General features: G+C 31.4%; 1 protein-coding gene across 1 annotated transcript; it reads left to right on the plus strand.

Moving 5' to 3' along the window:
• The first annotated feature begins 17,221 nt into the window (after positions 1 to 17,221).
• LOC132615816 (transcription factor bHLH30-like) lies at positions 17,222 to 23,121 on the plus strand. Its single transcript, XM_060330402.1, has 3 exons — positions 17,222 to 17,965; positions 18,775 to 19,182; positions 21,795 to 23,121. The coding sequence occupies exons 2-3, from the start codon at positions 18,811 to 18,813 to the stop codon at positions 22,278 to 22,280; spliced, it is 858 nt and encodes a 285-aa protein (XP_060186385.1). The 5' UTR covers positions 17,222 to 17,965; positions 18,775 to 18,810; the 3' UTR covers positions 22,281 to 23,121.
• Positions 23,122 to 23,674: the final 553 nt, after the last annotated feature.

Consider the following 23,674-nt stretch of genomic DNA (forward strand, 5'->3'; position numbering starts at 1 on the left):
ATGCTGTGTTGGAATTCTTTGAAACAGGTTATCTATACCCTTTAATCAACTTCACAATAATAACACTAATACCTAAGGTCCCACATCCTTCGAGAATATCAGAATTTAGGCCTCTCTCATGTTGCACACTATTGTACAAGATTATCTCCAAAGTTCTCACAAACAGAATCTAGAATGTTATAGACTGGGTAGAAGATAAAAACCAGGCTGCATTTGTACCTAGTAGGTTGATTGGTGATAATATCATCCTCAGCCATGAACTGGTTAAGGGGTATGGAAGGAAAACAATCTCACCTAGATGCATGCTGAAAGTTGACATGAGAAAAGCGTATGACTCAGTGGAATGGAATTATTTGGCTCGAGTGCTGCAACATCTCCAGTTCCCTGAGAGATTCATAAATAGATTATGCAATGTGTTCAAACAGTATCTACTCAGTGCTTATTAATGGTCATCATAGTACTCCCTTTCAAGCTATGAGGGGTTTGAGACAGGGGGACCCTCTATCCCCCTACTTGTTTGTACTAGCTATGGAGTACCTCACTAGACTTCTGAAATAGCTGAAGGACATCCCTGATTTTAATTACCATCCAAGATGTGAAAAATTCAACATGGTTCAACTCAGCTTTGCAGATGACTTGCTCTTATTCTGTAGGGGAGACACAGGTTCAGTTCATTTGATGTTTAGCTTGTTTCAGGAATTCTCCAAAGCATCAGGGCTAGTGGCAAATGTGGATAAGAGCTCAATCTATTATGAAAGGGTACCACATGATGTGCAATTGGAAATCACCTAGCTGCTGGGTTCCCAAAAGGTACTTTGCCTATAAGATATCTTGGGGTTCCTCTCAGCACCAAAAGAGTCTCAATTATTCAGTTCCAACTTTTACTAGAGAAGATCATGGGAAGAATACAATGTTGGACCTCTAGACTCCTGTCCTATACTGGCCGCCCAATTGATTAAGAGTGTGCTATTCTCAATACAAGTATTTTGGTCGCAAGTCTTTGTTATCCCAAAGAAAGTAGTGAAATGCATTGAAGCCCTGTGTAGAAACTTTCTCTGGTCAGGGGGTGTGGATACTAGCAAGAAGGCCTTGATAGCTTAGGAAAAACTATATTGCCCAAGACAGCAGGTGGCCTTAACTTTCTGGATATGCAAGAATGGAATAAGGCTGCAATGTGTAAATTACTTTGGAATTTAAGCAAGAAAAAGGATAGGATGTGGGTTCAATGGGTGCATATCTACTATGTGAAGCAAGACTCTCTTTGGGCCATACAACCTAACCAAGCATCTTGGATGGTTAGGAAAATACTTAAGGCAAGAAAGTATTTTGAGGAAGCAGGCATTCAGGAAACAGAGGTGATGATCTAGGATAAGTTCTCTACAAAGCAGATTTACTTGAAAATTAGGGGACTTTTCCAGAAAGTAGATTGGAGAAGGCTGGTTTGTAATAATGTGTCATGTCCTAAATGGAATTTTATCTTGTTCCTTGCCCTCCATGGAAGGCTACGCAGAAAGGACAGGTTGGCTGAATAGGGATGTGTTGACAACGTGGACTGTGTACTATGTGATAATGGTATTGACTCCTGTGATCATCTCTTCTTTAAATGCCTATTTGCTGAGCAAATTTGGCACCGAATTCTTCATTGGCAGCATAATGGGATAAGAAGATGAAGTACAACGGGCCTTGGAGAACTATAAGGGGAAAGTAGCAGCAGCTGAGTTTTATAGAACGACCTTGTCGTATACTTCATCTGGCAAGAGCGGAATCTCAGAATTTTCGAAGCAAAAATGAGACGAGTGGATGACATAATGCGACTAGTGGTACAGGAAATACATGTAAGAGGGGCAACTAAACTTAGTCTGGAAAGGACCATGAGGGATCTGAATTACTATCTGTAATGTAGCTGCATTTGATAGAAATATAGTAGTTGAGAAGGATAGATAGGAGGCTGCACACAAGACTGGGGCTGTCCAGTGCTTGGTTTTTCATGCTTTGTAATTCTTACACTTGGTAATATACAATCAGTTATTTACCACCAAAAAAAAATCATTTTTAAAAATTTGCCTATATTTTTAATTGTTTTTGCATTACCTGCATATATATATATATATATATATATATATATATATATATATATATATATATATGTATGTATGTATGTATTATGACCTGTTATTTTTCACTTGTTATAAATAAATATTAAAGTTTTGATTATTTTTAATAAAACTATTTTTTTGTTTATTCTACTAATTTATTTTATTAAGAACATCATTAACTTATGCACTCAATTAATATTTCTCACCTTTTTCTTCGCCTAGAAGATAATATTTATAAGAAATTTGTTACACAAATTAAGAAAATAAAAAATATCATGATTTTAAAGAAGTAAAAAAAAAAAAAAAGACAAAAGTTCTAATGTAAGGGTAAAATAGGCATTTAAAAAAGTCAAATAGGATAAAGGGGGAAAAATGTCTATTGTTCAAAGTTGAGAGGGGACTTTGATTTTTAAAATATAGTTGGGGGGTGTAAATGATTTTCACCCGTAAATAAATAAGTTAGGACAACAGAACCAACTCCACGAGAATCGTACTGATTCAACACGAATAAAATACGAAATCATGCAATCATTAGGTTTTGATTTTTTTTTTACTGAAAAATATTAAGTAAAGGTAGATCGAGAAATTGGTGGTATATAAGATTAAAAAAAAATAGATCTATTTTAATTTGATAAAATAAACAAATGAAAAGAAAATTTTATTTTTAATACAAGGGACAAGTCAAAAAGAGTAATCTAATACTTACTCCGGTTCAAAATAAGAGCCTTTCGCATACCGCTTAAGAAAATATTAACTAACTAAAAAAAAGATATGTTGACTAAACTATCCTTTTTAAAGACCTAATTATATATTTTCTTGATTACATAAAACTTCACTTATCTAAATAGGGGTAAATTTGGAAGAAAATATTAATTTTTTCTTGATTATGTAAGTAGATACTTATTTTGACCCAAAATAAAAAGGTTAAGTGAACACCTATTGTGAATGGGAGGGAGTAGGGAATAGGAAGATATCCACAAAAGTTGTTATAGTGTCAACAATGCACCGTACAATTTATAAAGGCTCGAACAAAGGCCCGAGTGAAATTTGGCTCAAGAAAATGCGGCAATTTGCTGGATTGCCCTTCGCTGGGGGTGGTCCTTAATTTTTTCCCCTCAAATTTGGGGTCTTTAATTTTTGTCCTTCGCGAAAAATTTCTTGGTTTCGGGTTTGAACCCCCGCTCAGTCAAAAATTTTAAAAAAATTAGCAAGGTAGAGTTTGGATTCGCAAGACAGAGTTTTGCCTTGAAAACTCTGCCTTAAGGCAGAATTTTGCCTTGAAAACTTTGCCTTAAGGCAGAATTTTGGCCTGAAGGTAAAATAAAGGCAGAGTTTTGCATAAGCATGCAAAATTCTACCTTAAGGTAGAATTTTCAAGGTAAAACTCTGCCTTACGAATCTAAACATCTGTCTTACGAAAATTCTCATTTTTTTTTTACTGAGCTGGGGTTCGAATCCAGAATCTCGGGATATTAGGCGAAAGACAAAAATGAAAGACCACCAATTTGAAGGGCAAAAATTAAAGACCACCCCAAATGAAGGGCTATCCGCGCAAAAAAAAATGAAGAAAATGAATGAGGGCAACAGGCCTTGTTACCACGTGTAGGAGCTCAATAGGAGCAATTAGTAATGTGAGGATGACAAAAGCCTTTCATCAACGCTTATATATCCAAATTTGAATTAAAAAAAAAAAATCCAATATATATATATATATATATATATATCTAAAATAAGAAGTAAAGACACTAGAAAAATGAAAGGGCAAAAAAAGAAGAAAAAGGAAATTTGCTAGTATAAAAAAAATGAGAAAGAAAGAGATTAGGAAAAAAAAAATTTTTGTTTAGACAACTGTTATTAGCATCTTTTGAGGAATTAGTTGAGAAAAAAGGGGGATTTATTTATGTTAGATATTTATTGTGGACACACCCACAACCATAATCTAGTTAGAGGTTACGTATCATATCTGGTATTGTAAAACTGGCGTTAATGAAAGATTGGATGAGTCATTTTGGTAACGGCGATCGCATAAATGAGCCAAAATATTGATGAGTGACATAAATGAGTCATTTCCGATAGTTTGATGACATAAATGAGCCAAACTATTGACGAGTGACATAAATGAACCATTTTCTATAATTCGATGACATATTTGAGTCTTTTCCATTCTTACAAAGCAACTTTAAACTTGTGAAATAAAACATAGTGCTCCTTTTAACTTTCACAAGGTGCTGAGACATATCGACAAAAACCGGCTTTCCCTTCATTAATTTGACTCAAAGGATCAGTCGAATAGAGCGACTTTAATCAAGATTAATGATGAGATTACGCTTTAACTTACTTAATTAGACTTTAATTATGACAGCCTATGCTTCATCCATAAAAGTCAAAGTTGGTGCCACAAGTATACTATGAACTACTGATCCAATTCTAATTGCAAAAGAGGAAAAAAAAAGTGTATATTTAATTTAAAGCTAGCATTAGTGACAAATTGATAACGTTCAAATCTAATCCTCAAAGAGAAAGTGTACACGATCGTCACAATATAATCTATCCGATTATGAGTCGGGATCGAATCCAGAGAGATTAATATAAAGACGATTAAGAAAGTAAAGGATTTATCACCAACTAGGCTAAGGCAAACACTTTTTCAATATTTGGTTTTTTGATTTCAAAACTAACAAATATAAAACTAACCTACAAAGCGAGTAAAATGATCAATGGCCACAAGCATGGTAATAAGGGAAATCACTCTCAAGTAACAATCCAATGTATTTTACTATTTTACAACTACGAACGGGTTTATGTTAATAAATAATGATTTTTAAAATCTCATTGAAAGTCTTCCAACCAAATTAATGAATTTCACTCTAAACTTTTCACGTCTTAGAGTGTGATATTAAGCACAACCAATTGAATCTCAAGTTAACTTTCCTATTCTTAGCTCAAGTTATTAGAAGAGGTTGAAAGCCCCAAATCCTTGATAATTAATCTTTCTCAACCTCAATTTTCTTCTTCCAAGAGGGTTAGCTAATCCCGTAAGAAAATGAAAGAACAAGATTAATTAAAGAAACAATGACCCACTTTATTAGAATTAAAAATCATTCAATATATAAGCATCAACGAATATTTTCAAAAATAAGATTCAAGTAATGGAATGGAGTATTACACACTTATATATTCAATACATAACAAGGAATTGAAGAAATGAGTAAAAGAGTAAGAAATTTCTCATCAAAGTCTTCAAATCTTCAATCCCCAAGTGTGGGTGCAAGAACCCTAGCTCTCCAAGACTTGTATAAATGGTCAAAAATGAGAATAATTGCTCTCAAGTCATGCTCTTATAACTGCCCAATTCTCCCACATCAAAATATGACCAAAACAGCCCCAAAATTCAGTTTTGCATATCTGACCCGTTTTGCATTTTTAGCCCCTTTTTTCGTTTTCTTCAATTTGACCTCTTTTGACTTATTTTTTACTTGATGTCTTTCCGATCACTTCTCAATAATGTAAAATCTATAAAATGGAAGTAAACGATATTAAATGCACTACTTTCTCAATCAAACATATCAAAAATCTAAGATTAAAGAAGACATAATTTGGTAAAATACCAACTTATCATAAATACTGGGAGATTTTGTACTAAATGAATACTTTTGCCCTGCTATTTAAATTTTATCGTCGGTCAAGACATGATTTGTGCAGACTAACCTATTTAAGTTTAATTAAATAAATTTATATGATTCCGGAAAGATGGATAAACTTAAGGATCAAATTGAGTTTTTGTTTCCATTCAAAAGGTGGAGTAGATATTATTTTTTCATTCATTAAATGTTAAGCGAATAAATTGGAATTTACTCCAAAGTAAAAGTAGATTTTTAGATGATTGTGACTCCGAGATCCTTCAGAATAATTCTTAGGCTTAATACCTAGATGGATCCTTAAACTTGGCATGTTTTGTAAGATAGGCATATAAACTTATAAGGTGACCAGATAGACACTTAAACTTACTCAAAGTGTATTTTTCAAGTTTTTCAGTTGTTTTGAAAACAAAAACTATATTTTTCAAACACTCACAATTTTCATGGCCAAACAAGCCCTAAATATATCACAAAATATTTTTTTTAAAATGCAAAAATAAGGCAAACGCATATACATGAGACTATAAATGTGCACTTAAACCAATAAATACTCGCTAATCGCAATTTTGCAGCTTTCAATTAACTCGGATTTTTTTTTTACACTTGAATAATTAAAAAACAATAACTTTAACCAATAAAAATCCTTAAAAAAAGAAATTTCAAATTAAGAAATTTCTAAGTTCAGTATTTCAAGTGTAAAAGAAATTTCAAATTAAGAAAATTGTAAAGCCGAGAAGAAAATCCTTAAAAAAAAGAAATTTCTTAATTTGAAATTTCTTTTTTTAAGGATTTTTATTGGTTAAAGTTATTGTTTTTTAATTATTCAAGTGTAAAAAAAAAACCGAGTTAATTGAAAGCTGCAAAATTGCGATTAGCGAGTATTTATCTGTTTAAGTGCACATTTATAGTCTCATGTATATGCATTTGCCTTATTTTTGCATTTTAAAAAAAATATTTTGTGATATATTTAGGGCTTGTTTGGCCATGAAAATTGTGAGTGTTTGAAAAATATAGTTTTTGTTTTCAAAACAACTAAAAAACTTGAAAAATACACTTTGAGTAAGTTTAAGTGTCTATCTGGTCACCTTATAAGTTTATATGCCTATCTTACAAAATATGTCAAGTTTAAGGGTCCATGTGGGTAATAAACCTAATTCTTACTTAACAAACTTAAAAGTTAGCTTGTTTATGAACTATCGGACCAGATTTTTAGAAGGCCAACCTTTCTAAGACGCTTAATCCTAATTATATTCCCTTTTTAACCATCGCAGGCCCAGCTTGGCAAACTGCCAAAAACTGCTTATTTTGAGAAGCTTTAAAATGATTTTTGAGAGAAGTGCCTTTCCGAAAAAGCAGTTTGTATTTGACTAATTCATTTGAATTTTTTTTTTTTTAGTATTTGATAAGCAAATTGTGTTTGACTAATCTTTTAAAAAAAGTACTTTTAAGTGTCAAATTAGGAAAAAGGACAAATTTTAATGCACGTTTACTATATATGAAGCATCTAGTGATTAATGATATTATCACTTTTTAGCAAACAGATAAACGAAAGATAAAAAATTAAAACAAAATTAAAAAATCTTTTATGAAATGCATAGATACTAATATCAAGAACCAAAAGGAAATGAGGTATTCTAAAACTAATCATTCTTTTCTTCATATTTTATACGGAAAGGAAGTAGTTGATTTATAATTGAAAATTAATAAATTAGTGAGCGATGTGCTTGATAAATATGTATTTATGGTAATACTAATGTTCACCATCTGCAATTTTCGCTTTTCTGATTTAAGAAATTAAAATGCTCTATGTTTTGAATAAACTATTTTTCTAATCCAAAAAGGTGACTTTATATTGTTTATGTGAGCAATTCGCGTAAATAAAGTCGAAAGTGATCATGTTATTTCAGTAAAAAGCATGTTCCTTACTTTTGTGTTTATTTTAATTGCATAAACTAAGTTAATTTACCGGTCATTTCAAGATTAACGTTAAAGAGATTACACTATAATGCTAACAAAAGTTGACCAAGAAATTGCTTTAATCAGTAATGGAGTTAAGATTCTGACTAAGAAAATTTAAAATATAAAGAAGTAAACACGATAAAATCAAAGGATTTCAACATATAGTGTATATATATAAAAAAGATTGACCTAATTATGCAGTGTAATTTTTAATGAAGGTGTGTCAATTTATCCCCCCTGAACAAAGATGACTGTGCCACAGCTCTTGCTAGTTTGTTGAAATTAAGAATAAAAATCTTTCCTGATAAATCAATCGTGTCCTCGAGCTAATGTCACTCTCAACAATCATGAATCTCACTAAATAACGAACGTAATGGAGTTGCTACTGTACTCTTGGATTCCAAATTTTGTGAAAAAAAGTTTGCACTTTAATTTTTCGTTTGGTTGACTTTTATCTTCCAAACAAAATTAATATAGAAAGAGTTTTCAAGTTGATATTTCGGTTGTCCTCTTGAATAAGATTTAAAAAGCTAAATCAGGGCATTTGGTGAGTTTAATAGATTAGCCAAATGTTAAAAGATGATCAAAGAACCCTAATTATAATTAGTCAATAACCAAGAATTTTCACCTTTTTCCGAAAAACTTTTTCACTTTATTTAAAAATTAGCGTTTGACCATGAAAATTCTAAATTGTAATTTGGAAAACACCGAAAATCCTATTTTCACATTTTTTTTCACTTTTGTTTTCACTTTCAATATATTCAAACCTATTTGGCCATTAGAATTTTCACCTTTTACCGGATTTTATTTCACTTTATTTGAAAATCGGCGTTTGGCCATGAAAATTTCAAATACAGCTTCAAATTGTATTAAAATTTGGAAAACACGTAAAACACTATTTTCACTTTCAATATATTCAAATAAAAAAATATTTTTTTTGTAAAAATTATAACTAAACACAACTTCATCTTCGACTCCAATTTCAAAATTTCAAATAAATTGAAAAATATTTAATTTTCATGGCCAAGCGCCTACCAAATATTATTTGAAAAACTATGATCAAATGCAACTCCATCTTCAATTTTAAAATTTCAATTAAAATAAAAAATATTTGATTTTCATAGCGTAAAGCATGCTATAAGTTGTTGTTTTCATGCTAATAGCACCATAAGCACTTGTTTTTAGGGGAAATTACAAACGTCACGACAACATGGGACTGATGTCATCGTAAACCCCACAAACAAAGGGATCTTCATATTGGATTTATGCTAGTGCGTGGCTGCTAGCTATCATTATATTTTTGAATTCTAGAAGACAATAGTTAAAAGTTAAAAGCACAGAAAAAGATAAAAGAAGCCTAAAAAGGTTAAAACAATGAGGACAAGTAGCCACGCGTGTGCAATGAATCCCAATTCACCAATGATTTATGAGTGAACAGAACTTTTAAGTTTGTCTTTAATTTGAGCCTTACAAATGAAAATTATTCTCTTATCTTTGTTGATAAATCAACAAATATATATTGGAATTTTTATTAAGCGTGCACTAATGTTATTTGATTATTGTGGTTATAAAATGAGTTAAACAAATTAAGTCTGTAGATTGACTTGAATAGTTTATTTAATTTGTTGAATTTCTTATTAGAATTGAATCATTTTATGGAGCAGTGTAGACGGATAATAGAATAGCCGTTATTGAAAATCTAACTGATCATGTTATCGTGAGGTCCATCCGATCAAGACTTGATGCTTATAAACATACTAGTTTTTCGTTGCGTACGTTGCACGTGTATGCTGAGTCATATAGTACATGTTTTTACAAAAAAATATCAATATTATTAAATTAAAGTTATGAATTTATAAATAATTATATTAAAAAGAATAAAATACATGTTTATGTAATTGATCAATTGATTGGCAGATAGTAACTTGTGTGTCGAGATCAAGATGATTATATATCGTTATCTAAACTTACGAATGAACACTCACAGTTTAGTTAGATACATGTGAAATTTTTACTTATTTTGAAATTATGAGGTGCGAACATGTAATAAAGCATATCTAACCTACGAAGATGAACAATCAAAGTTTAGTTAGACAATATTCTTAGTGTATGTTCCTTTAATCCATTACAATTGAAGTTTGCGCGTACACTATTATCTTAACTTCTTAAGTGTTACTTATCATTAGTCATAGAGACCGATAATGTATATTGGTTCGGTTCAATCCACTGTGTATTAATTTGGTTAGATATACTAAATATTTTATTTATAAATAGCCAAATCGATCAACTAACTGAAATTAGTTTATTTTAAATTTTTGTCTCAATTCATTTTTATTTAAAAATCAGAAGGAAAAAGGTAAAATGGCCAATTAATTTGTGATAAAAAACAACATGGCTATCTATTTAATTTGTTGTTGAAAAGAGTCTCAATTTCGATATATTTTTTTATAATGAATTTTACTTGTATAATATCTTCATTTTGTTGGGGCTTAATCGATTTTATATTTCATTACAAAAATTTTAAGACAGTTTATTACAAATATCCAGAGAAAAATTAGCAAGCCATCACAACTGTGGAGTCATAATCAAAACAAAAAGAAAAAATATATACAGTGACTCTTTAAATCAACTAAGAACTATGAACAATTCAAGTCAATTCGTCCAATCTTATTCTAAACATTATAATGGATGGACTGTTGGGCAGCGTAAATGAATAGAATGAGAAAATTAATGAACAAATAAAAACAAAGGTTAAGGTTGGGAAAGGGCTGAGAGAAGTCTTAAAATAGTAGAAGAAAAAATGCATAGAAAAGAACAATGGAACTTGAAAAATTAAGCAAAAGACTTGTCTTCCACAAAAATCAAACACTCGATACTTAGTAGAAAGCACTTGTTCTGGTAGGAACACGCAACATCAGGTTGTAGTATATATAAGCGTTTTAAATAGACATGACTTTTCTTTTAAGCCAATGATTGTGTCCAATTCATGAAGAAAAATTGGTTAAATGGATACAAATCTTATGGAAAAAGCACATAGTTATTAAATATTATTATTGATATATAATATATTGGGCATGTTGTTGTTATTGACAATTTTCAAGTTAACCATCGCTAACCTCTTTGTGCTTGTCTTCGAACTGCATGTATTTGCTTGTGGCTTTTTATTTTTTTTTCCCACAATCTTCCCAATGCCCATTAAAATATATGACTAAATAACCAAATGTTATAGTTAACTTGAATATTGCGACTATTATTGAATATGTATGCTCGTATGAATTGTTTGCTTGGGTTATAGTATGAGAAAAGTTGGCAGAAAGATGTTGCTGGTAGATGAGGCTTTTCTTAAAGCCAACGGTTGAAATCAAATTTAAGGAGTCAATCCAAAAGGGCACAACCTTTTAGAAAAGACACAACAAATTAAATTAGATTGAGCATTTAGATATTATTTCAAGAGTATTTTAGTGATTTAATTTTAAGTTGGGGAGTTCATACTTTTAATATAATATAGATAGATATAAATTACTAACATCCTAGCTCATTTCTTCAAACCTAAGCAAGTGTCACATTCAACTGTCAATCGTAGGATGAATAATGAGAGAAATACAACGCCTACATTTCACACTTCTGAAACGCTTCCACACCACGCTTCTTGTCCCTCACTTTAAGATATTGTTAATTTGTACAATATTGTTTATCGTTATGATTTACAATCCATCCATTCTAATTTTTATGATGATATATATTTGATTAAACATAAAATGTAAAAATAAAGAAAGAATTTTGAAATGAATGTTAAAACTATCTCCTCACTCCCACGTGAGCAACAAAGAAAAGTGGTCGGTGCAGTGAGTGACTTGACATTTTTAAAGGAACAAGTGCTTTCGTACTACTTCCTCGATCCTATAATAAGTATCACTTTAATTAAATATTTTTATCTCATAAGTAGTGTTACTTTAGAAATCTATACATATATTGATTAGTTTTTTTCAACTTTGACTTTGGACAAAAGAAGTAGCAGTACTCTAAATGATGATGGTTGGATTCCCAATGTCAAAAGATGGACTACTTATGCATGTTCTAATCATCAAAAAGAAAAAGTTAAAAGTAATTTGATAAACTTCACACCTCATTATTGATTTCTTAATATATGTGTTTTATGTTAAAGTGACACTTATTGTGGGAGAGACTGAGTATACATGTAACATTAGAAATCAACTTGTTCTTTTCATCACATTCGTATGCTTTTCCCACCGAAAATTTTTATGGTGGATGAGACATGCCGTGTCATAATTGGGTGAGGGCTTTTTCAATTGACAAGTACACATTGTGGGTCCCACTCTATTATTACTTCTCCTTCTCTCTTCACCCACTAGGCTTCTTCCATTCACCCTCCCATAACTTACACCAACACCCCTTATATCTCCATTTGGCAACACAGACCATTTCATTGCACGAATTTAAATAACGTAACAAAATTAAGACACGATGATAGAATAAATAATGTCCTGAAATTAGCTTTTCTGCAATTAATTAATCAAAGTCATTTAAAATGAAGAAAGATAATGACAAGAATAAAAATGTTCAACTCGCTATTAACTACTACTCCCTCCGGATCATAAAAAGAGTCCACTTAGCCTTTTTTTCTTGGATCAAAAAAAGAATCCATTTAGCAAATCAAGAAAGAATTAGCCTTGTTTTTCCATATTTACCCCTATTAAGTGTTATATAATCAAATCTCAATGCCTATTTAATTAGAGGTAGTTTAGTCAAATTACTTATTTTTGTCTAGAAGTTAGTATTTTCTTAAGGGGTGTGTAAATGGCTAAGTGGACTCTTTTTTTGATCCGGAGGGAGTATAAGTTAAATTTGAGTAAGAATTAAGTAACATCTATTAAAGTAACTTCTCAGTCATTCAGAGCATCCATAATTACTGTATATCTCATTTTTGTGTGACTTTTTTGTTCAAGATTTATCTTATTCCCTTGGGGTTTGGTTTAATTTCTTTTGATGTGAATTGAATATTTCAAATAATTCATTTTTTCCGGAGGAACAAGGATTAGTTATTGCATCGTATCAAAATCGATTTTTTCGGCATCATTACGGTATTTAGTAGGATATTTAATATGCATTTTAAAAAAAATTGATATTCAGTAAGGTATTCGATATTTACAAAAAGATATTGAAATATTTAGTTACATATACAATTAATATATTTTATATTATTATATAAATAGAAGAAATTTTAATCTAAATATACACTAATAAAATGTCCAAATTTTTAAATTTGATTGATTAGAGAATATTAATGACTTATAATATATTTATATATATTTTATTAGAACTTATTTAATGCCATCATGGAAATGGCCGTTGCTTTCCTTAAATATTTTTGTTTGAGTAAGGTGCTAATATGTCATGATTCTATGCTATATATAAGTCGAAGTTGAACAAATTATGCTAACCAATTTACCATACGGCACGAAATCGAACTTAAAATATTCGACTCATACTGAATTAATTTAGTGTGATATAGGACTTTTGAAATTGAAATTATCAAATAGAAATTTTTAGTATCATACCATTCCTTATCCTGAATTAAGAACAAAGATTAATCGAAAATGAAGAGTCAACCAAGCTGTGAATTTGTAAAAGTACAGTGAACTATTAAAAAAGGAGGGTAGTGAAACAAATAATAATGGTATCAATCTAGTTTTTTCTGCGATGGAAGATAGGATTAACAAAAAGAGCAGTAGAAATATAAGGGTAAGAAGGAGAGCTGAAATAAAATATATGAAGTGTTGGTAAAAAGAAAGAAAAGGACCAAATGGAGAACTGCAAAAGTGGAACGTAGGGGAATTTGAAGAAATGAAAGGGAGAGAGACTGCTGACAAGGAGGGGCCACAGAAACACTTGTCAAAAACAGAGAATGCCCTCACACAACTATTGTTGGTTGTGCATCACGCACCATAAAACTTTTCACACGGGTAGATGATCTTAAGATCGAGTTTGAGTGTATAAAAGTTATTTTCAGAATCAACATATGTAATTATATGGAGTAGATCTTTGTGATTACTAATCCAAAAGATAAGAATTATCAAAAATTATATAAAAGACATTCACATCCCTAAATAACTTAAGTAGGAACTAAAAACACTATCAAGATCGAGGAGAAGTCCTCTTTATACACAGTAATATAATTAAATTATACATAACAGATATGATAATCATCCATATTCTTGCGTAAATGTAAAATCCTTTGTTCCAACTAGAATTAATGAAAGCAGCATAATAACAATTTTTGTCTATTAGTAAAGGGGTTAGGGTTTGACGATAGTAATTGTTTTGCTTTATTCAGACAACTTTCTTATGAATTGTGGATAGTCAGATCCTGCTGGTCATGACATTTCAGCATAAAGCACTTTTCTCGGAACTCATTTCACTCTGTCAAGTCATTTTATTTACTAGTACTTGTAATGACTCCCACCATCCTAATTTATGTAACATTATTTGACCGGACGCAAAATTTAAAAAATAAGGGAGGTCTTTGTTATGTTAACCAAATTGCCTTTATTTTAGTGTCTACTTTTATTGACTTTTCTTCACAACTAATGTGAATCTTTGAAAGTAAGTGGGACTCAACAAGGATAAAATAGAGATAGTGTCATTAAAGAGTCGCTTGATAAGGAAAAACGATATTCATTTTGAGACAGACTAAAAAAAAAATGATGCCATATAAATTGAGATGCAGGGAGTATTTTCGAAAATAATTTTGAGCTTTATATACATTAGCACATATAGAGAAACCAAGAACGAAAATTCCGCATTTAGATACATTTGAAACAAGAAAAGAAACAGCCACCATCTTTTTGCTTCGTGGGTATTTTGGCCATTTAAGCGTTGTTTTGTTGGTGGGATGGAATTAGATACGGATACTCTTTGGGTTGGAGCATTTCACTTTTTATATCGAATAACTTATCTCTCTTGTATTAAATAATGCTTATTACCAAGTGCAAGATGAAATAATGCTTATTATCAAATGTAGAATAAAATAATCTCATATTATTTTATTTCGAGGTTATTATTCTTATCCCACAGAACCAAGGAATCCCTTAAAAAAAAGTACCAAACAACATGAAATGATTTCTTTCTTTGGTCAATTACTTTTTCAAATGGTTCTCTTTTCAATAAATAATCAGAAGTAAGTGATAAAATTTGAATCGATTAAAGTTGAGAGTTTTCTAGTGTAAACCTAACGCTAATAATTTCCTACTACTTTCGAAATTTCCCTTCACCCTTTCCTAGTTACATTAGTTACATTTTTAAATGATTTTTTTTATTTCTAGAAACTCCTACTGAAAAAAAAATCACTTTGATTTATCTATCTATATACTAAATTAAATATAACATAAAAACAACCCCATATTATTAAACAATGTTATGAATGGTATCCTCAAGGCCTCAAGGGTACTCAATCATCGAAGTCAAAAGGAGTTTTAGTTTCGAAGGATACTAGAACAAAGACTTCATACGATCGGCGGCCCTTAAACTTATCAATAAATTTAATTTAAATATTCAAATTAACATTTGTTTCAATTGAACACTTAAATTCATAATAAATTGTTTCTATTAAACCACATAAAATATGTCAGTTCCTTTAATTATATGCATTTGCTTCGATGAGCTGTAAAACTTGAGGCCTATTTCAATTGAGGCTAATGTGTATATTTAAAAGAGACGATATATTTTATGTGATTGACTTAATCAGCTAATAGAATCTTGAAAACACACGCAAAAAGAATTTAAAATTTGAACCAAAAATATCTAATAGAATCTTGAAAACACACGCAAAAAGAATTTAAAATTTGAACCAAAAATATCTAATAGAATAATATAATCACCTTATTACATGTCCAGGCGTTCAATTAGAAATTAAAACAAACTTTAATTTGACTGTCTAAAGAAATTTGGTGACAAATTTAAGTTCTATTTGTTTATGTACAAGAAAAGGTCATGAATGCGTGCAACTTATCAAACCGACCAAAATAAATATAGAGACAAACTGAAGATAGTTAAAACAGTGCCCCTCTCACCCACCCCACTAGGGTTGTAGGCAGGTAGTGGAGAAAGAGTGTGTTCCAAGACATAATGATTACATGGATCTTGGGGAAGTAGAAAGGTTGGGCGTGGAAAAATAGCTATCCATGAGAAAGAGAGTACTAATAATATGGAAGAACGTGGGGGCTTGACCAAGGCCAAATTAACCACAGCCTGAAACCAGAGAAAAAAGAAAAAACAAACAAGATATTCTATTTCGATTTGGCACTCAAACATGTGGACAAATATTATTATTAAAAGGCAAAATACATAATTTTCTCCTTTAACTATATTTGAAAAGTCGAATTCACATTCCAAATTCCAACTAACCGAATGACCTATTACCTCTATTCTTATTTAAAGTGAAACATATACCACCTCGAGACATAAAATCACTCACACGATTAGAGGTGTTTTACACTTGCCTCCACATCATCAATATGTCAGCGCCACATCAATAAATTGTCACATCTAAAAAAAAAATCTATGTCATTTAATTCCTTCTTTTTCCTTACCATAAAAAACCATAACAACCACCATGGATATCATCATCCACCACCAAATTCATCCCACAACCACTATCGGATTCACTGCCTAATCCATCGTAGCATTCTCTGAAAGTCTAAATTTTCTCATGAATTTGCCGCTGCTGTGTTCCACATGATTCCATGTATCATTCGTATCTTCTTTCTCCACAGTCCTCTCTCACATCTCCACAACAAAAAATTTCAAACCCACCTCGCCCGGAAAAAATGGTGGCCGCCGAACAAACTTTCCGACCAACGCTCAGTAACCAAAACCACTAGAGATTTCACCACCACAACCAAATCAACCACTAGAACCACACCATAACCACCGTTAGTGGCGAGGCCAGAATTTTCACTAAAGATTCAAAATATGGCAAACAAAACACATGAACAAGTCAAAGGGGGTTCAACGTCTATTATATATACATAAACATAATTTTAATCATATATAAACAGTGTAATTTTTTGCCCAAAGGGGTTCGAATTCCTCCCTTCTCCCCTGACCACTGCCACGATAAAAATTGCAAACAACCACCATAAATTCAAACTTGCAGCTAAATTCACCACTGGAATCACATTACCACCATCCAAAATTGCAAGAACCACCATAAATTTTGCACCCATCACCAAACCCACCATCAAAATCGCAGCTCTCCTCTTTGAAAAAATAATACCTCTAGGGTAGTGAAAATGAGGGGGTTTTCAGAAGAAGATGAAGAAGAGGAAAACGGGTGGGTGGGTTGGGGAGTGGGGGGCGTGGTTGAAGAAAGGGAGGGGGGCTGTGTGTGTGGGGGGGAGGGGTGTGGGGTTATAAAAATCTATATTTTACAATAAAAAAGAGAATTAATTTTAAAAAGTAAAACACGCTTTTTTAAAAATTATTTTTGTATTTTGTGCCAAATCAGCCCTCAGGAGTAAATACTTTCACTTTTTTAATGTGTAAGAGGTAATAGGTTGCCTGATTAGTTTAAGTGTGAAGTCGACATGAGTATAGTTCAGGGTGAAAACTATGTATTTTGCTTAGCCGTAAAATTTCAGATCTGTCTCAATTGATGCTAATACGTATAATTAAATGAAGTAACGCATTTTACGTAATTAATTTATTTACGTAATGTATGTTTGAAAAAACATGCAAAAGTGTTTAAAAAAAAATGAGTTGAAAGTACCTTATATGAACGCTTTATTACGTGTTCAAATGCTTAATTGAAACATGACATAATTCGATCATCTGAATAAAATTTACTCAAAAGGGCCGTGCTACCAGTGTATTCGACCAAAAAAGAACGTCGTAGACAAGGAAAGATACAAACTATCAATACTTGCATGCCCACTATATATGTTAGTGGAGAATGGAGTGTAGGTATGAAAGAGAACAGACCACTATGCTGAATAGTCCCCAAAAGGAAAGGAAATAAAAAGCATATATAGGAAACAAAAAGATACCAAAACAACACAAAAGTATTGAGAACCTTTGGGAAAAAGTATAGTTGATGCTAGGATAAATAGTGTCACTACTCCATTGCTATTCAACCCTCACATTTCACAAATTAAGTTGGTGTTGCAAAAGAAGACAACCAACCTAGAAAGGAAGAGTTAAAAAATAGAAAGAGTAGAACAAGTGGAAGGGGCACACAAAGCCATCAAAGTAAAGGTCTGTCTTTTCATCATCTTTCTTTGATCTCTTACAATCTCCTTTTATCGTAGAATCCAAGTTTTTGATCCCCTTCTCTTTATTATTCTTACTTTTCGTCTTTTTGTGTAAAAATAGAAGAGAGATGATTATCGAACAATTCTAAAGTTCCTCAACCTCAAACTTGTTTTGTAGTGGTTTTAGATAGGAAACAAGTACACTTCACACTCATAGTATACATCCAACATATATACAAGAACAAACATATAGAGATTTAGGTTGTATACACTAGTAAGTGTAAATATTTTTTATACTACAAGTGTATTTATGTGTAATTTATTATAGCAGGTAATTTATATTATTTTTCTTGTTACTTCTTCTCACTTTTTTTTTCCGAATAATTACTTAGGTTATTTTTTTTAACCTTTTTTCGTTTGGATCTCTGATAGTGTGAGATTAATTATTTTACGTATATTATCCGTGTCAAAAAGAAAGCCTAGAATAACAATAAAGCTATCTCTGTGCCACTTATAGATCACAAGTTCGAACAATGAAATGAGTCACTAATGCTTGTGTTAGAATTGACCGCCAATATTTTACGCTCTAGACTCTTGAAGTGAGATCCTTTTCTGAACCTTGTGTGAAAGCGGAATGTTTTGGACACCGAAATACTTTTCCTTTTAGAGTGGAAAAGCTAGCTAGGCTCATAAATACATATACTATGGTAGGAAAGGTGAAGGATATATATATATATATGCTTTGTTCGATAGGGCATATTTAATGAGAAGATCAATATTTATTGTCCTAAAACTTGACATAATCTTCATCAGGATAAACAACTACTTCTTCAACAATAATATCAAGCTATGCAGTCACGAAGCAGCACAGATGCATATAATATGTATGGAGCTGGAAATATGTCAGGATTAATATTCCAAGAGAACTCTCCATGGAGTCTCCCACAAAGCTTTAATACACTTGATGATCCATTTCTTTTTCCACCATCACATTATGAAGGTTTATTCAACAGAATTAGACCACCAAGTACTCTACAATTTCCATGTTCATCAACACCTTTTGGCCTCCAAGATGAGGTGCAGAAAATGAGTGCACAAGAAATAATGGATGCAAAGGCACTTGCTGCCTCCAAAAGCCACAGTGAAGCTGAAAGGAGACGTAGAGAAAGAATCAATAATCATCTTGCTAAACTCCGTAGCCTTCTTCCCAGCACTACAAAAGTAAGTCATTTTATTACAACGCATTATTCAATATATATATATATATATATATATATATATATATATATATATATATATATATATATATATATATATATATATATAATTGTGACATATTATCAAAAACTCCATCAGCTATAAGTAATTTAGCAACAGATTAGTGACAAAGTTTATAGCTAATTCTAGCTTTTTTGTAGTAATTTTCTTTCACATGCTTACAAACTTATGCATATAGTCTATATCATTTATGCTCACGCACAGAACTACATGATTTGAAGGGTTTTAATTTAATTTTCTACGCTATCTATGCGTATAAATTTTTGAATGCTCTTTATATCAGAAAAGTTAGTGAAATGTTAAAAGTGGCTTAAAATTATTTTATGTTGCAAATTCGAATCCCAAGCGTGACATTCTTACATTTGTTTTAATTTCCTTGTTAGAGCTCCAGACCCTATAAATTTCGTTTTTGTTCTAATTTTTATCATGTTGATCCTCCAAAGATTCTACTTTGGATAGGCTGTCGATAGTAATTAAGATGATATGGATACTCGAACAAATTTTATAGGCTTAATGCATATGCGGTCCCCTAAACTTGCCTTCTTTTTTCATTTTGGCATATCAACCAAGTGTTGTTCCTATATGAAATTCTGAACTCGTTCTCAAGTGTGTCTATCAAATACAATTCAACTTACATAGTATTCCATCTCAATGTAGCAACATGTTAATATATAGTATAATTTAATTATGCTATCTTTTAGTTAAGATTAGTAGCAATTGAGAGGGGAAAAATAATAGCTATTAATTAAACTGGCACTGAAACAACAGAATCGACACATCCATGACTTAAAGAATAGCTTACCACATGTCTAAAAATATTACTCTACCTTTATTTTCCCAATTTAATTTATGCTTCTAATAAAAGTTAGATTTAAAGGGTTTGATAGACACAGTTAAGGACGAATTCAGGGATTCAATAGGAACAACATTTAATTGAGATGTCAAAATGAAAAAAAAAGGGCAAATTTAGGAGGCCACATATGCAGTAAGCTAGTTTTATATGTACAAATGAGTGCTATAGCATATGTAGGTACTTCATCCGTCCTAATTTATATGGAACCTTTCGAATTTCAAAATTTAAACGTGTTTTTCTTTAACCATGAGTTTTTCATATCCCTTTTAAATATTTCGAGTGGTTAGCTATTATGATTTATAGTACATATTTTTTTTAGGTAATTTTCAAATATATAAATTTTATTTTAAAAAATTTAAAATTTCCATATTGAATCCACAATCAAAACTAAAGAGTTTGACTCTTGAAATCTGAAGTTACAATACCATTAAAAATTGGGTATAGAGGTATAAAAGATAGTTTCCTTTTAGATCGATCTTTATACCACTTGTATTCTAGATTACACTTATATTCTACTCTACTCCATTGATCAATTGGTTTCTTTGAGCCCGTTTGGATTGGTTTATAAGTTGCTTATAAGCTGTTTTCAACTTTTTTGAGTGTTTGACTGGCCAGCTTAAAGTTATTTTGTGCTTAAAATAAGCTCAAAAAAATAATTGAATCTGTTTGACTTAGCTTATCTAAAGCAGCTTATAAGCTGAAAACAGCTTATAAGCAAAAAAGAAAATAAATTGGACTACCCCAACTTATTTTTTTTTAACTTATAAGCCGTTTAAAATAAGTCCATCCAAACAGGCTCTTTATGTGTTCGTTAGGTTACAAAGAATGAACTTTGAGTGCTCTAGTTAATGTACTGATTATACATAGTGGTAATTTCGAGGAAAGGAAAAAAGCAGCGCTAATGTCGCTCAATTGACATCATAAAGAGAAACCATATCGCAGCTAAAAAGCTTCCGTAGAAATCTTTACGTAGCCGTTTTTGACAGAGTCAAAATAATGCACATAAAATCAACAAAAGAAAAGGAAATAGAGATTTAATTAAAGGCAGACAAACAAGCACTCTTGTCAGTCATGCACATCATTAATAAACTCTAAATTCTCCCATGCCCGGCATCAAAATCCACCTTCGGTGGTGCATTTGGAATTGATTTGCGTTTAGTTTTTGAAAAATTAAGTTTTGGTTTAGTTTTTGAATTGTTTTAACAGATTCATTTTATTTTTGTGGGAACTATTTTAAAGTTTAGTTTGACCATCATTTTGCATTGTCAGTTATTTTATACCGTCAGGCCACTTAAAAATACTTAATTACGGGTAACTATATTTAGAACTTAACTTCAAAAATAAATGCAAGCATCATACTATAGTAAGTTAAATTACAGTAATAGTGTAATTATTCTTTACATTTTCTGTCTATATGAGTTGGATCCTTTCACTCTTTCTTTTGGACATTGATAGCGGAATCTTTTTTTTTACATACACTATCAACGTAATATAACATGTATAGAGGTTATTTATCATTTATTTGATTATCAAGCAATGCTATTATTAAGTAGCTAGAGTTGCATACATTACCTTTTAAATGATCTGATTTTGTAAAATGTTTCCGTCGTTTTATACATGGATATTAAATTATTATTTTTCTTTTTTCAGAATCATGCATGTGACATTTTTTGTTTTTGTTTTCGTTGTTTTGATATTCTAGACAGATAAAGCATCACTATTAGCTGAGGTGATACAACATGTGAAGGAGCTCAAGAGACAAACCTCACAAATATCCGAGACAAATACAGTAATCCCAACTGAGATAAACGAGTTAACAGTTGAGTATTATAATGCATCTGATGAAGAAGGAAATTTTGTGATTAAAGCTTCATTGTGCTGTGAAGATAGGTCTGATCTTTTACCTGACCTAATCAAGACCTTGAAATCTCTAAGGTTAAAAACACTAAAGGCTGAAATAACTACACTTGGTGGACGAGTGAAAAATGTGTTGTTCATAACTAGAGATCAAGAAGACACGTGGAGGAATGATAATGAGGATGATCAATTGCAATATACTCTAAGTTCAATTCAAGAAGCACTTAAAGCAGTGATGGAGAAATCTAGTGAGATTGATTCTGGTTCAGGGAATGTTAAGAGACAAAGAACTAGTAATAACATTAACATATTTGAAAATAGATCTCTCTAGGGGGATATATACTTTGTAGTTTTTGACTTGGTATGTAGTCTAATTTCCTTTTTTTTTTTAAAAAAAAAAAAAAGAAAAAACTAAATTCTTGTTCCAGTAAGTATGTGCTATTTTGGGTGTGTATCGAATTTTAAAGTTGTTTTTAACCTCTAAAAACAGCATAATATATAAATTGAATTTCTCCCCATTTGTCATCTTCAAAATTAAAAACTTGGCGAAAGTGTGAGAGAGAAGTCGCCCCTTTGGAATAGAACTTCAATTCCGAGCTCACAGAATTTGCTATGCGTCTTTAAGAAATTTAATTCATCCACAATATTTGAGGTATTGAATTATTTCTCCCAAGATGGAATATAATTTACCTTTGTTGGAATAGCGGTGTACTTCAACTTCCAGCAAACTTTGGACACCAAGACTGGAGTAAATCACATGAACACTCTATTTCTTTGTAAGAATAATCTAAAGAAGAGACTCTAGGAAGGGTTCCTTTAAGTCTACAAGGGGCATCAAATAGGGTGATCCACTATCTCCCTCTGTATTTGTTGTTGGTGCTGAACTTCTATCAAGACTAATGAACAACTCACAGGATGATCACTCCATTCCATAATCTGTTGATTCTAAAGGTCCCATTATCACCCATATTTACTATGCAAGTCATGCTGTTTTATTTTCTTCTGGAGATCCTTTATCATTGAAAAAAATGATAACCAAGCTAGAACTTTATGAACATACCACTGGACAGAAGATTAAAAGGAGTAAGTCTGGCCTGTATGTTTCCTCTAACTTCTCAAATCACCAAGTAAGGGAAGCTTGCACTATTACTGGCTTTAATCATCAGCAATTCCCTGTGATCTACCTAGGATGTCCTATCTATATTGGAAGGAAGAAAGTTGTTTATTTCAACTCCATGGTTGCCAATTTTTCTAACATACTGGAAGGGTGGCAAGGGAACATTTTGTCTTATAGAGGAAAAGCAGTGCTTATTAAACCTGTTCTACATTCTCTCTCACCGCTTTTTAAATATGTTCTATATTCTCTCCCTCTCCTTATCTTATCTGGACTTTATCTCCCTAAGACAATATTTAAACAAATAGAATGATCATTGCCAACTTCTTTTAGGGAAAAGAAGATACAAATAACAAGATGCACTGATTATCTTGGGATGACATTTGTTATATAACAATGGAAGGTGGAGTGAGATTCAGATCTCTTTTGGGTTTCTGCAATATTTTCTGTGATAAAGCATGGTGGAATTTCAAATGCAAAGACAATCTTTTAAAGGATTTTTACATTTTTAATGACAAACAAGTTCGTCAAAATCCTATGCATTTGAGGACAAAATAAGATTTTGTAATTAATATAATTTTATTTAGCAATGAAACTTTAACTTTACTGGG

Source organism: Lycium barbarum, chromosome 10, assembly GCF_019175385.1.
Source record: "Lycium barbarum isolate Lr01 chromosome 10, ASM1917538v2, whole genome shotgun sequence".
Classification (NCBI taxonomy): Eukaryota; Viridiplantae; Streptophyta; class Magnoliopsida; order Solanales; family Solanaceae; genus Lycium; species Lycium barbarum.